The 14,560-nt window shown below is 39.1% G+C and overlaps 1 protein-coding gene across 1 annotated transcript in view; it reads right to left on the bottom strand.

Annotated features, from left to right (window-relative positions):
* Positions 1-7,317, bottom strand: part of LOC149285283 (nck-associated protein 1-like) — an 84,791-nt gene extending 77,474 nt beyond the window's left edge. The window contains exons 1-3 of the mRNA XM_089495551.1: positions 7,216-7,317; positions 841-951; positions 166-258 (exon numbers count right to left, since the gene is read on the bottom strand). Of these exons, the coding sequence (XP_089351677.1) occupies positions 166-258; positions 841-951; positions 7,216-7,317 (306 nt within the window). The remainder of the gene's footprint in view (positions 1-165; positions 259-840; positions 952-7,215) is intronic.
* Between the last annotated feature and the right edge of the window lie 7,243 nt (positions 7,318-14,560).

A 14,560-nucleotide genomic window follows, 5' to 3' on the forward strand; every position in this document is an offset into this window, starting at 1 on the left:
ACAATTGCCTTGAAACTAAACCAGCCCACGTCTGGATGGAGTGTGATGACTTGCAATGATTAAAAAAACATATATACCGGTAATTATATTATACAATAATAATAAATAATAATAATAATAACAAAATAATACATGTGACGAAAACAATGGCAGCAATTCATTTACCCGAAATTCCATCACATCCACAAATGATAGATAGTAGCTGCTTAGAAATTTTACGATTTCTGTCTTCTCTTTGTGCACTGGGCCCAGGTGTTGCTGTATTTGGAAAAATATATAGATTTAACTTTATCTCTCACATTATATTGGTTATTAATGATAATTAAAGAAAGTATAGAAACATTTAGCTCTTTTTTTCTTATTTAGGAATTTCAAATACATTTTAGACAAAAAATGTTAAAAGTATTGTCGAGTTTAGGCATATTTACTCATATTCAAATGAAATATAATAAAAAAAATAGTCCCACAGTCATCTCGTTCTCTATACCTTGTGTCTCTCTATCCCCCCATTCAAGATTGTAAGCTTGTGAGAAGGGCCCTCTTTACCTAAAGTATTAGTTTGTCAATTCCAGTCTTGTCATGCCATTTGAATGTATGTATTGTAAGAAGGGCTGTGTAAGTTGTTTGTGTTATATAAATAAAAGATAATATTCTGATTCGAGAGCATGAGGCTTTATTAGCAGTCCCAGTAAAATGGTAAAATGAGATTTATCCATCCTTGGCACAACACATTTATTTTATGGCACATAAACTAGACTGGTACTTATTTGGGGGGACTATATGGTTTTGGGGTGAGGTCCTTGTTTTGTGTTTACAGTGACAAGTTCTTGTGTGTCTTACCGTGCTACTTCGCACATCAATGTTTGGAAACTTTTTGTTAATATACTTGATTGATGATTCCATTGTCTTTTCTGTGAAAAAAGGGGGCTTTGTCTTGACATCTGAACATGTCTGTGAAAAGCATGAGAAGGAAGAAACTAGTGATTATTTCTTATCTTTTTTGACATGATTGGAGTAGATATATCACCATAAAAGTACAGCACAATTTAGAAGTATATTCCCAATCTGAGTGCACATAAAATATAGTGGTTGTGGGTGCAAAACAGGCTATGTATTATTCACTCAATCTTAACCCTGTTGTGGTGCCTACATGAAAAAAGGACATCTGTGGAGATGAGGAGGCATTTAGCCTGGACAATGTGTAGTTGATAGAAGACAAATAAATGGCTGTAGTGGACATGTGGGACCCACTAATGAAAAGTTGAAAAGCGTCTGTGAAGGACCTCTGTTAGTTGTTGAAGTGGACTGTCAGTTATTTTAGGCTGCAAAGCAAGTGTAGTGTATTTTAGCATATTGCACTCATACAAACACAAAATTGAATCAGAGCCATCTTGCTTGCTTTAAATCATATAAAGTATTTTTTTCTCTATATATTGAGAGCAAAGAAGCGTTGATGAAAATCAAGGTCAAGGGTAAACACTAGATTTTTTTTAATTTAAATTTTTCCTTAGACCGGAGCGTCTCTAAACTGTGAATAATGGAAATAAATACTGTGCAAATATGCTATGAAGTTTATAATTAATATCCATAATTCTGATTGGAGGATTTTAATCAATAGGTGGAGATTATGGTAATAAGCACAGTCTTTAAACGTTTATGCTTAGACAAAGCTGCGGCCGGGGAAAAAATAATTGATTCTGGGCTTCTGAGATTCTGGACCATATGTTTACTCTCATAATTATTATGTTTTGCCTAAAAAAAATGCATAACTTTGCATTTGTCAATATTAATTTCAATTTACACTTGACTGCCCAATCATTCCTGTTGAGACTATATCACCTTCACCTTACCTAACTTGGTGTCATCTGGAAACTTTGATGCATGGCTTTCAATGACCACTGCAAGATCATTAATAAAGATCATTAATAAAGACATTAAATAGTAGGGGGCCTAGGACAGAACCCCGAGGAACTCCACTTACCACTTGTGTCCAGTTAGAGAATATCCATTAATAACAACTCCCTGAACTCTATTTTTAAGACAGTTTTCAGTTCAGGTGGAAGCAGTATAGCACACCTATCTGTGGGTTGTCTGTATATGGATTAATGGCGGTTGCTATTGGAATCGCTATTGTTGTGTCCAGAAAATTGCTGTGATTGTAGTGATAGTATTAATGGGCTTTGTGCTAGTACAAAAGGGCCAGTAAAAAATCTAAAACACTTTAAATAAATAAGTAATATGGTTATATATGGCAAAATTGTATCATAAAACACAATCTAGGCAATAAAATACATATTTCCACAATTATGACACCTTTTGTACCTCTAGTGCACCAGATTTGGTAGGTTTCATCATCTTAATGAGTCATGAGAACTGTAGGCCACAAAAGCCTACATACTGTATATACTATATCATCTGTACGTACAGTCTAATGGAATTGTGTAGAATTGTAAAATCCAATATTTAGATAAACTGAGAGGCATTACTGAGCGGAAGAGAGGAGTGAGATCTGGGTTGAGAGAAGGCACCTTTACTAGTTGTTTGTTTACTCCTGAAATTGAATATGTCTGAATTTGAATAACTGAGTTGCATTAATAAATATATTATTTTGAGTGATTCCCTTGAAAATGAAATGAGCATGACTTTGGATTACAAAGCACAGCTGGCATTCGGTGGTTGTCTGTTAAATAGCTCAGGAACTATTCAATGATCCACAGGGGAGATCTTCAGATGTTACATTAGGAAGCAGAGTTCTGGAGATTTTTATTATTTTTAAGTGTACTAAAGACAGAAAATGCATATAAAGAGGCCACTTTCGGTTCAAATGGACTGTACGATGTAACAAACAATCCGTTAAAGTGTTGTTTATGGCAATTTGTAACAACATGTGAGACTGAATAAAAACTTTTAGCGCCGTCATGATCAAGAGTTTTCCCACCCAAGTAACAAAGCTTTTTGACATTTTTACTACAATGCTGTGAAAAAGTATTTCCAGATTTCTTCTATTTTTGCCTATTTGTCACACAGATTTTTCAGATCATTAAATTAATTTTAATATTAGGCAAAGATAACCTGAGTAAACACAAAATGCAGTTTATAGATGATGATTTCATGTATAGGAAAAAAGCTATCCATCCATACCTGGCTGGAAAAAGTAATTGCTCCCTTAGTAACTAAATCAACCAATTAACCAAATTTAATTGGGTTTAATTTCAGCACACACACACACACACACACACACATCCTGGCATGATTACTGCCAGCACTGTTGAATCTAAACATCAATTAAGTGGAATCTGTCTGACACCTATCCGCTGGTCTGCCGCTAGGGTCGGCCTCCTGTCGGTGTCATGAGGTTGACCTCCATCCTGTGTCCCATGCCGTCTGGTCGATCCCCCCACAGCAGCATCCTCCAACCTGTCACAATCCTTTTGTGCTCCGGATCCTGCTCTCTCCAGCTATATGGCTATGGCCAGCTGTGGCCTCGCCTGCAGATTAGGGTTAGGGGCAATTACTTTTTCACATGGGTGATATAGGTTTTGATTACCTTTTTACCTTCAATAAATAAAATGATCATTTAAATGCTGCATTTTGTGTTTACTCACGTTGTCTTAATTAGATGATCCTTAACATTTAAATGTGACAAACAAGCAAACATAGAAGAAACCAGGAAGGGGCAAATACTTTTTCACAGCACTGCATAGGTTTGTTTAATCTCTACTCCCCTTGTTATTTCTACTGTACCCACACAATTTATACTCTTTTCTCAAGGGCAAATAGATCTTTTGATACATGTAAAGTCAATGATTTAATATGAGTAATATGAGTGATAGGGAGTAAGAGTTATTGAGTGAAGTGTTCTGTGTAATAGGTGTGATGGGTGTTATTTGTGTGATGGGTGTGATAGGCATGATGGGAGTTAGGTCCCTTTAAACTAGAATACCTTAAAGGTAATGCCCTTTGTGTGATGTCAGAGATGGGCAGACTGAGCAGTGAAGACAGACAGGATTAAGAGTCCCAACTGAAATGTTTTTAACAATAAAATACAGCAATACAGCAGTATGTTATTTTTTTTTAAAAAAAGAGAAAATTAAAAAATAAAAAGCTTATTTAAGTTGCATATCATAGTGGTACACAATAATATAAAAATCAGAGAAAGTTGAGGGGAAAATAGTGTGTAATAGTAATTTAAAAGTTAAAAAATGAGTAGCAGGAATTTGATCAGCTTTTGCGAGTATCACGACTCGCTTTTGTAGACAGTACTAGTATGATGTTATAGTGAAATTATGTCTAAAGCAATACTACAAATAATCCAAAGTCAAATGTAAGGCAATGTATGAGAAAGTATCAGGAAAGAAATAGACTGATAAGATATGGGTCACAGTACTCGAAAGGTGGCAATAAATTCATTAGCTTAGTGGGAGAAGAATGTGGGAGGAAAGGAGAGGGTGACAGATAAATAGCATAGTTACCAGGAAAGAAAACATATATGTTCAGAATTAAATGTAGGAAATCATTATGGTTTTGCCAAATGTTTTGTACCATTGGGTTGAAATTGCTAATCATCTTGATTTAAACTGTCTGACTTTGGATGTCTGAAATTTCTGTTGAGTTTTAATGTTGTGGATAACAAATTTTTCTGTCTGAAATGATAGCCAACTGGAAAAAGATTTTTTGTTGCGTTTCACATTTGAGCACATTTATAAATTCAGCTTTCAGTTCAGTTTATGTAACATTCTGTTTCACACTCAGATCATTGTATTAAATGCACATTTGCAAATGTATGTATTGTGTATTCCTTCTTTACACAGTTCACAGAGAGGCAGGTTCAGTGACTGTTTTTTATTTACAATAAACCACTAACTATGCTTTTTATCTATGACCCCCTCCTGCTACCACATTCTTCTCACATTTCCCTAATAAATTGAAAGCCACCTAAGATTACCATGACCTGTATTTATTAGTCTGTTCCTCATCACTGCCACTAGTGTCTGAGCTCTTCTGAATTAATCTGGTTAGTATTGCTTTGACTTGATAAAGCATGTTGATATGATCAAAAGGTTTGTACTGTGTTAGCCTTGGAAAAACAGGAGAAAAGTATAGTTAAGATGATACCATTTATTGCCTAATTTAGAGCTTAGTTGCAAGCTTTCAAGACCAAGTTGTTAGGTTCCTTCCTCAATAATGAAGCTAAAACAGAATTTCCTAAATACAAAAGCACAGTTCACACATTAACAAAAAAGGTACAAAAATAAACACAGAGGTATTGGGGGAATTTCCTCAGCAGTAAATTAGCCGGACTAACAGAGATCTCATAGATAGATTCAGATCAGTCAGAGCATCTTAGATTAGTTTACTCCCTGGTTAGAGGGGCCATAAAACCAAGTGTCAAATGTTAGAAGGAATAAATGTTTGTGAGAGGATTATTAATTTGTAAGGTTGTATCGGGAGATGAATTATCTGTCTCTATTGAGGCCAGTGAGTAGGGGATTAAACCGGTGTATGAGTTTGGAAGAGGAGAGGTGGCAACTTCAGGACATTGATCAGATAATGCTAGCTCTGCCACATGCTGCCACTGATTTCAGCGATAACTATGATAAAGTTCATTTTAAACAAACTATCTCAATCTCAACAATTACTCTGATTGACATACAAAACGTTTAAGTTACAGATGATTTACGTTTACTAAAGGCTCTGACAGAAAAAGTTTTACTTTAAGCCTACACATATAACTGTATCCCTTCCAGTTTGCAGATAGCTCTAACATGTTTTCTCTAATCTTAACCAAACAGGACTCAGAGCTTCCTCTTAAAATGAGAAATCAACTGACAGGAAGTTTGTTTTTTGCAACAAGGAGACACCCATCTTTTGTGAAAGAAACACCAAAGATACGAATAACTAATATTCAGCTTCATGGACATAGAGGAATTTAAAACAAACCAATGTGATCACTATATAACAGAATCGTTATATTATTGAGGAACTGAAATATCTTGCTAAGCAACGTTGTCTTCTTTCTTTTCCATACCATAAAACAGATTGGTTTATTTACAGCTATAAACATTTCTGTACATGTCAAATGCATGACATGTATTGTCCTGGTATAGGCATAAAGCTACCCAGGATTAAGATGAGACCAAGGATTAAGACCTGAGTCTTACATCATGAAAAATGGGCAGACTGCATGGTCTGTATGTGCCTTGAATTCCCTAAATTAAAATTTCTAGAAAATGTTTTTTGGTCACCAGAAGCAAATGTTTGTACACAAGTATATGGGCGGTATAAATTGTAGATAAGATGAAAATACATATTATTTAACATTTAATTACAGAGCTACAGTATCTACACAAGGGACGTAATTCAAACTCATCCAATCAATTGTGACCACATATGGAATGTGGAAAACATCTGCTTGTACCAAGTAAGAGTGAGGACAGGTAGACTCACTTGTAGCCAAGGTGATGACCATGACAGGACACCCTGCCTCAACAAGCTATCTGTGATGCCATCTGCAACACTTTAAAAAGTATGAAAAGTTATACTTTTCAGAACCCCTTATGAAAAAATGCACTTTGTGTACATGGATTTAAGAATCATATATACTATAAACCAAACAAAGATACAAGATTACATCTAACTTCCCCATCACATATGTGTGTATATATATATCTTGTATTTACATAGTAAATATGCACTACATAGGCAGGAGGACATAAAGGCCATCAGCAAAATTAATCTAATCTGATATGGAGGTCTGGTTTAACATAAAAAGATTAGCAAATAAGCTTGGCGATAAATGGGGAACAGCATTAATATTGTTGACGGATATGCACCATTTTTTAGCATTTCATTATTTTTAAAAATTATGCTAGTAGTTAAACTTATGTAAAGCAGGAATTTGAAGAGTGTTTGGGATATTCAAAAACTATTCTCGCAAGGCGATCCCTGTTGTAGCCTATACCTCTTAAATGCTATGGCTTACATTTCCACGGCCTTTAGACCAACTTTTAATGGGGCCACATAAGGCCCAAGGCCCAAGGCCAAAGACTAATATGTGTGCGTATATATGTAGAGACAGAATGGCACATTTATTATGATACAGACTGCAAGATACCCATAAACACAGAGCAACATACAGTATATGCGTGCACAGTTTAGGTACATTTAATGTTGGTTAAAATGAACAAATTCATGGATATCTGACAAGGACCTTACCTTTTTGATATTGTAAATACGGATCAGAACTCCTTTGCCTCTTTCATTTAGTATCATGAGCTTTTCTGCCAGTTTATGTTGGTATGGTGATCCAAGAGCCATCTTGTTCCCTTGAAAAGTCTACTCCACAGTACATACACCTCAGTATCTAATGTCTACTGGTGCCACTAAACTCAGCTGAGTGGGAGAAGAAGCGGTGTTGCAGTGCAGCTAAGCCTCAACCTAGTATTCTGCCAATGGTCACTAGTGATTTGCCAGTGTAGAACTTAGTGCAACATCTGCTTCCTTTATAAAATACTCTTTTCGTGAGACATAGGCTTCCTCATTACCATAGAAACGCCCACAGAAGCATTTTCAAACATACAGAGAAGAACAAAATATACATTTAGAATGAAACACCACTTCCTCTTTCTGCCATGGGGAGTGCGGTTTCATTACGCACACACAAAAAATGTCTAGGGGGGCTGATTTTAATTTAAACCTTTAAAGAAATGCTGTCACACAACATTTAAAGGTGGGGGGTCATTTTCGGTTTTGGCTAAGTGAACTGTGACTGTTTTGGTCCAGAATTTTCATTTTGGTGGATCCCTCGAATAAATAGAACTATTTCATTTTTAATTATCCTGAATCCTGTATTTGTAATCACAAAACTTTCTAGGCCCAGAAATCAGTGAGAGGAAAAGTAAAGGTTTTGTGTTATTTACTTTATTTTAATCTGCATATTTTATTAAAGGCCGTATTTTCTCACAGTGAAAAATGAGTGCGGCCCGCGCACGTATACAATTCTGATAAAGTGGCCCACTGCCGAAAAAACGTGGACGCCCCTGCCCTAGATGGCTGGGGACATAAGTACACAACAGGGTGATTAGGACAATCTATACACAAAGGGGAGGGGGGGTAATACACATGGGTATGGGGGGCATTACAATTAACCAGTACAAAAGGGGGGGTCAAAACACAAGGGTGGGGGGCTGGCTGGGGTCATCAAATAAATCAATAGACAGGGGTGTGTTGGGGCAAAATGCACAAAGGGGCCTGGCTGGGGGCACAGATACACAAAGGTGGCAAACACACAACAAGCAGCAATGTGGAAAGCATTTTTTTATGCTCTTAGTAGCTTATCCCATCCTGATGTGGCTGATCCTGTCCTGGTGTGTGTGTTTGGGGGTCGGTGTGGAAGAGCCTGTCCTGGTGTGTGTGTGTGTGGGTGTCAGTATGGCAGAGTCTGTCCTAGTGTGTGTGTTTGGGTGTCAGTGTGGCAGAGCCTGTCCTGGTGTGTTTGTCTGGGTGTCAGTGTGGCAGAGCCTGTCCTGGTGTGTGTTTGGCTGTCGGTGAGGCAGAGCCTGTCCTGGTGTGTGTTTGGGTGTCAGTGTGGCAGAGCATGTCCTGGTTTGTGTGTTTGGGTGTCGGTGTGGCTGAGCCTGTCCTGGTGTGTGTTTGGTTATCTGTTTCCTGGCACTTTACTTACTGTAGGGATAAATAGAACTTTGTAATTTTTATTTATCCAGAGATAAAACGCCTTGCTGAATTTCTAGTCACTTCAAAGGACAAAACTCCAGAAATCAGTGTGAGGGAAAGTGAAGGTATCGTGTTATTTACTCTATTTCAATCTGAATATATTATGAAAAAGGAAACTTAAATTGGTTCTTCAGAGTTTGTGAAACACAATTGCTGATTTCATTATAGAGGGGGCTGTACACCACACATACAGGGGGGGGGGCTATAAAGGGGACTATACACCACACATACGGGGGGGGGGGCAGCACTTCACACTTCGCCCCAGGCAGCACAATGTCTTGGGCCGGCCCTGCTGACAAGGGCCAAATTGTGATTTCTAGACAACTGGGTCAGAGCATCTCCAAAACTGCAGCTCTTGTGGGGTGCTCCCGGTCTGCAGTGGTCAGTGTCACACCAACTTGTGTAGTGCATACATGGACTTGCTACCTGGTAGAGATGGTATGGCCAATTTCAGTATGAGAGGGGTTAATTTGATTGTACAGTCATGTGGTGCTAAAAGGTCTTGTGAGATAAATTTGTCCTTTGAAGCTCGGACTCCAACCGGGGCCTTCTACGGGGTGTTAGGTCCTGCAGTGGAGCTGCTGTTTTGTCTAGGTTCAAATGTAGACGACCATATGCCTGTATCCCCTCATAGATACTGGATTCTTTGATATGCTAAGTGACCATTATCATACCTCCTTGTGTGCATACCTAGAACGGGGAAAGAGCACCCTACAAAAAGAGTACAAACATGGCGGCGCAACGTAAACGGTTTGGAAGGAATTGTGAAGTCTATGATGTTCAGTCATATGTAGCAAGTGTGACATATCTATGGACTTCACAATTTACAAGAAATTCATAAGCGCATAAATTATTACTGTGGCGAGCACAGGAGGAACGATAAAATGAAAATAAGTTATTTGGACTGATATGTTTCCACCACACAAGGGGGAGGTCACTTATGGTACACCTTCCCTCCCCTTTTACCACCTCTGGGCCGGCTTGGAAACTCGAGATGAACTGGGGAAAGAGTATAAAGTTAATGAGAAAAGATTGGTCAGTGTGCTTACTAGGGGCCAAGATCTAATTTTGAGCAAGTCGCCATCTTTCCTTGCCGGAGCCCTACGGACAGAAAAACTGTTACTTTACCATTCAAGTGAGTAGTTAGGCTTTCTGTAATTTTCTCCTTTTTATTTTATCTGTTTGGTGTAAATCTGTTTATCATCTTTTTTGTATGCACTGTGATTTTTTTTGTTCATAATAAATATTCCTTTATTAAGTTCTGCCTTTGTCTGGTAAAGACTCACGTTACCTGATTAGACCATTTTATCAGTAATTTGAAATCACATAATTTTTGTGTTAAAATATATTGTGTGGGGGTTTTTTTGTCTGATTCGTTTGGGGTACCAAGGTACCCCATTTCTAAATTGTCTTGGTGGTGGCAGCGTTATTTTGATATTTGTTATATCATTATAGTTAATTGCGGGTGGTATTAAGAGTGGATATTTATATTTTTATCACTATTTTCGGTCTAGTGCAGACAGATAGTGAATTTTAACCCTTTTACCACCAGAACCAAGTCACGCGCACGCTTGGAGTAGAGTGCGTTCGTGACAGTCAGCACCAAATATGAGTACCAGTATCAAAAGTGGTCCAAAGAAGGAAAACTGGTGAACCGGCGACAGGATCATGGGCGGCAAGGGCTCATTTATGCACATGGTGACAGAAGGCTGGCCCATGTGGTCAAATGCAACAGTTGAGCTACTGTACCTGAATTTGCTGAAAAAGTTAATGCTGGTTCTGATAGAACGTTGTCAGAACACATTGTGCATCGCAGTTTGTTGCGTATGGAAATGCCGTTTAATATAAACAATCACTTTTACAATGAATCTACCAGTGAGGCACTGCTATGATAGCTTGTACTGACAGAGGAGAGACCACGCTGTCACCAGACAGGCTTCTCTGTGTTGTTGTGTATAGTAAACACAACTTTAGCTTTACCATCACTGAGCTTTAGCATCACTGAGCTTTAGCATCACTGGACCAACTGAAGTGATCCTCTAGCACCTGTCTAGGACCAGATCTGCTAAGAGCAGGGATGAAAGACAAAAAAAAGTATCATTCAAATGGGTTTAGTCATCTTTATTATGCTGAATTACAGCAGCACTGGATATAGCATACACAAATAATAAAAATATTTTTGCTTCCACTGCCAGGTTCCCTGGGTTTCTGAAACAGTCCTGTGGTAAACCCTGGCCCACCTTGTTATCAATCCAACCATTTCTCTTGCACTCACTGGATGCTGCTGGGTTCCTGCTTGTAACCTGGTGCACTCCAAACCTGCCTTTCTTGGACTTGCTGGGTTCTGCATTTGATGGGATCCTTCCTTCTGCTCCAACTTTTGCAGCAGTTTCTTTATAACTGTCACTGCATGTGTTTGCTACTACAGCAGATAAAGGCTTTAACACCTGATATGCCAAACCATATAAAATAATGTAAATGGTTATTTCATACACTCATGGGTACACACCAGAGGTTGACAAAAACCAGCGTATATCATTATTGGCTGTGGCTTACCTGTTATGCTCCCGTGGTAATGTATGGCACATGGCAGGCTGGTGGTCAGAATCCTAACACAGCAGCCAAATGTCAGTTGACCCATCAGCTCTGCGCCCTTTACAGCCAACTGGCAACAATGTTACATTAACGTAAAGAAGTGGTTACAGAACCTCCTGCATCTGGTAAGTGTAATTAAAAATAACAATTCCAACAGAACTACAGTAAAGGTACCTTTTGAAAATTGTCCACAGCCACCAGTGTGAGTCTGTGCAGCTGCATGAACCTAACCAGTGACTGTTACAGGGTCACCGTACCCAAGGCTGGGTACCCCTGTTGGAGGACTGAGGAATCAGCAGTCAATACCCTCATACGGATAGCTCCTGCTATCCACGGATTAGTCAGACCACAATTTGTGCAGTGAAACAAGAACCACAGAACATTCAACATTCCTCTACCAGACGTTGTCAATGTACACAGAACGCAACCCCAAATCCCATCAGCTCGGGGAGTACACAGGCAATGGATAAAGTGAGGGGATTAAGGGATACAATGGTTTTTCCCCCGCCTGTGTTATCCCCCCTGTAGTGAGGGTGCCGTCTGGGAAAACAGGACTGTGCTGGCCGATTAAGAGCTCCAGACAGGTTACATGATTGTCCCTTTAAAGGGCTGGCGCTGCAGCCACATTCAGTCCGGCTATAACTTAAAAACATCCTATAAAATATTACCGGCCATGGGATCAGAGACAGGACACAGACGTGCTAAACCACACACGAATCCCCAACAAAGACCTCCAAAACACCCTCACACAATGAAACACTGTGCAAACTGCCCCCAGACAAACTGGCCCAGAGTTCCACGAAAATGTTCGTGTCTGCCCAGGGACAGGAGGTCCGGGGCAACTCCAGTTTACCTGGCCCTGTCTCACTGACACAGGGAGATCTTTAGGGAGAGGATATTCACTGTTCTTATAGAAGTGGTAGTGAGGAAACCTTCTACAAGGATTACCATGGGGTCTACTTAAGATCAGAGCACCGCACACATATTTTACACTCATTTGATCCAACTTTTTCCTTCCAAAGTGTGATATTACCATTATTATGGAAATTTACGACTTTACTTAAATTCTCAACAATATTTCAAAGTCCTGACAGCTCTGGGATCTACCCACTGAAGATTAGAGTGAGTTGCATGAGAGAGCATCTCAATATTCACTAAGGTTAACCTAACTGCCAACCCTCAGTTGCAGCTGAGATGCTGTAGAGGGTCTAATGCAGGTTGGAACATTGTTCCAGTTTTTTGGGTTTTTTTGTTTTTTTTTTATTATTATTTTTCTCTCTCTCTCTCTGGTATTATGAGGTTTAATATTTTGATATTTTTGATTTTTGTCCCAAACAGCTTTTGTGACATCATTTACATCAGGGGTAGGCACCAACATTGCTCATGTTGGACATTTACTGGGGTCTTTGGTGGACAATTTAATGATGTTCTATGGACCTTCACAAACTTTGCCACAGACACCGGTGTTGCCTATCCGTGATTTTTTTCTATGTTGGCCTAATGAATTGTATCACATTTGACTAAAGGCTATTTTTTAGAAAGGGTATTTTTTAAAATTAAAAATACCCTAAACATGCCCCTACCCAGTTTAAGGCCTGCCACCAAATATACCTCGTCTTTGTGTGCAGTACAGCAGGCAACTCAACAGTACTTTATCCCAGTCAGGGCAAACCTAAAAACAAGGGACAAATTCTCTCAATGAAGCTTATATTTAACCTCTGGCAATGACCTAAGAGGCTTGACTAACAATGCCTGCTTCATACTAAACCTAATGAAAAGGACATCTTCAAAACAAATGTATTAAAGAATGACGAGGGCAACCTACATCTATAGCCAGGCCCACGTACAATGTATTGCAGAGAAACTTTTTGTTGGGGCCATTTTGTGACCAGCTGTAGTATTGTACACATGGATCCATATTTCCTCAACTTAACACGGTGTCACCCAACCATGCCTGCTTGGCTTCCAAATCCTTTTTTCACCATTTTTTTTTTTTTACAAATTAAAAATTTTAGTTTTCCAATTAAAGATTTTACCACTCTATACCAAAACCATTAACCACTAGCTCACTCAAAGTAGTGCAATGATACAATTCAAATGGTCTTCTAAATCATATGTGTGAAGGCGCGACCTCTGTAAACTTTGCTTATGGTTGATATGGGTATAAGTTAATTTATATGCACTACTTCTCCAGGAAGGTTTTGAATAATTCTAATTTCAAGCTTTCGGTCTCAGCAGTACTCTTAACCCTTTGTGTGACATGAGCCTACACGACAACCACAGTACAAAATTAACCCCCTACAATATGCACGTGTATCCAGTTCGTCTCCATGCAGATACATAAAAGAGTATATTTGCAAGACTCGCCCGAACGTTGTCTCATATACATTACTTCTGAGTCTATACGGAACAGCTGAATACACCAATACTATAGGAAAACTATGGACGGGTAGGTTTAATCAGTGGTTTACGGTAAAAAAAAAAAAAGTTTCCGGACCAATGAAAGGGTTCGCAGCGGCCCACGTGACAGCTATTTAAATACCTCTTATGGCGAGGTGAGGGAAAAGTTTTCTTCCCGTGATCAGGATTTTATTGTGTGTCCACCATTAAAGGTAAGCAAACGACCCCCGTCCTCGTAATTCCATATATGGGTAGAATGTATAAAGGAACACGGGTTTGCCGATATCATGTGGTTCTGATCAGGAATGGGTTGCTTATGGCTTTGCCGGTATCACGTGGTTCTGACCAGGAATGGGTTCCTTATGGCTGATGTGACTTCAAGTGGAAGTTTTGCTGTGTGTGAAGGATACACTGTTACGAAGCGGCCCAGTCCTGGGATCCGCAGTGTTACTATAGCCTACGAACCTTCATCCAGAACGTGTCTGTCCCGGCCGAGGGTTCTGAGCTTTACCTTATGCCTTAACGCGCTTAATGTAGCCCGATGTTCTGGCCGTGCCCACCAAACCGGAGCGCGGACCTCCTGCTTAGACGGGCAGCGTGTTTTGGTCACGTCTGGGAAGATATAAGAACGTCGGTATTAAGATCCGCTGGTGTTACTCCTTTAGGGCAGAAAAAGAACTGCTATCATTAAAAAGATCTAACGGAAATGTATTGCTGATGCTTTTATTTATGAAACTTAATGTTTAACTTCTTGGTCCCGCTATATTCCCATAAAACAAATCCTGTCCCTGATACAGAGTAATCATTTGGTGGGCATCGTATAGATAGCCCG

The sequence above is a fragment of the Sceloporus occidentalis genome, unplaced genomic scaffold (genome assembly GCF_023333645.1).
Source record: "Sceloporus occidentalis isolate IW3139 unplaced genomic scaffold, rSceOcc1.0.p SCAF_82, whole genome shotgun sequence".
Taxonomy (NCBI): Eukaryota; Metazoa; Chordata; class Lepidosauria; order Squamata; family Phrynosomatidae; genus Sceloporus; species Sceloporus occidentalis.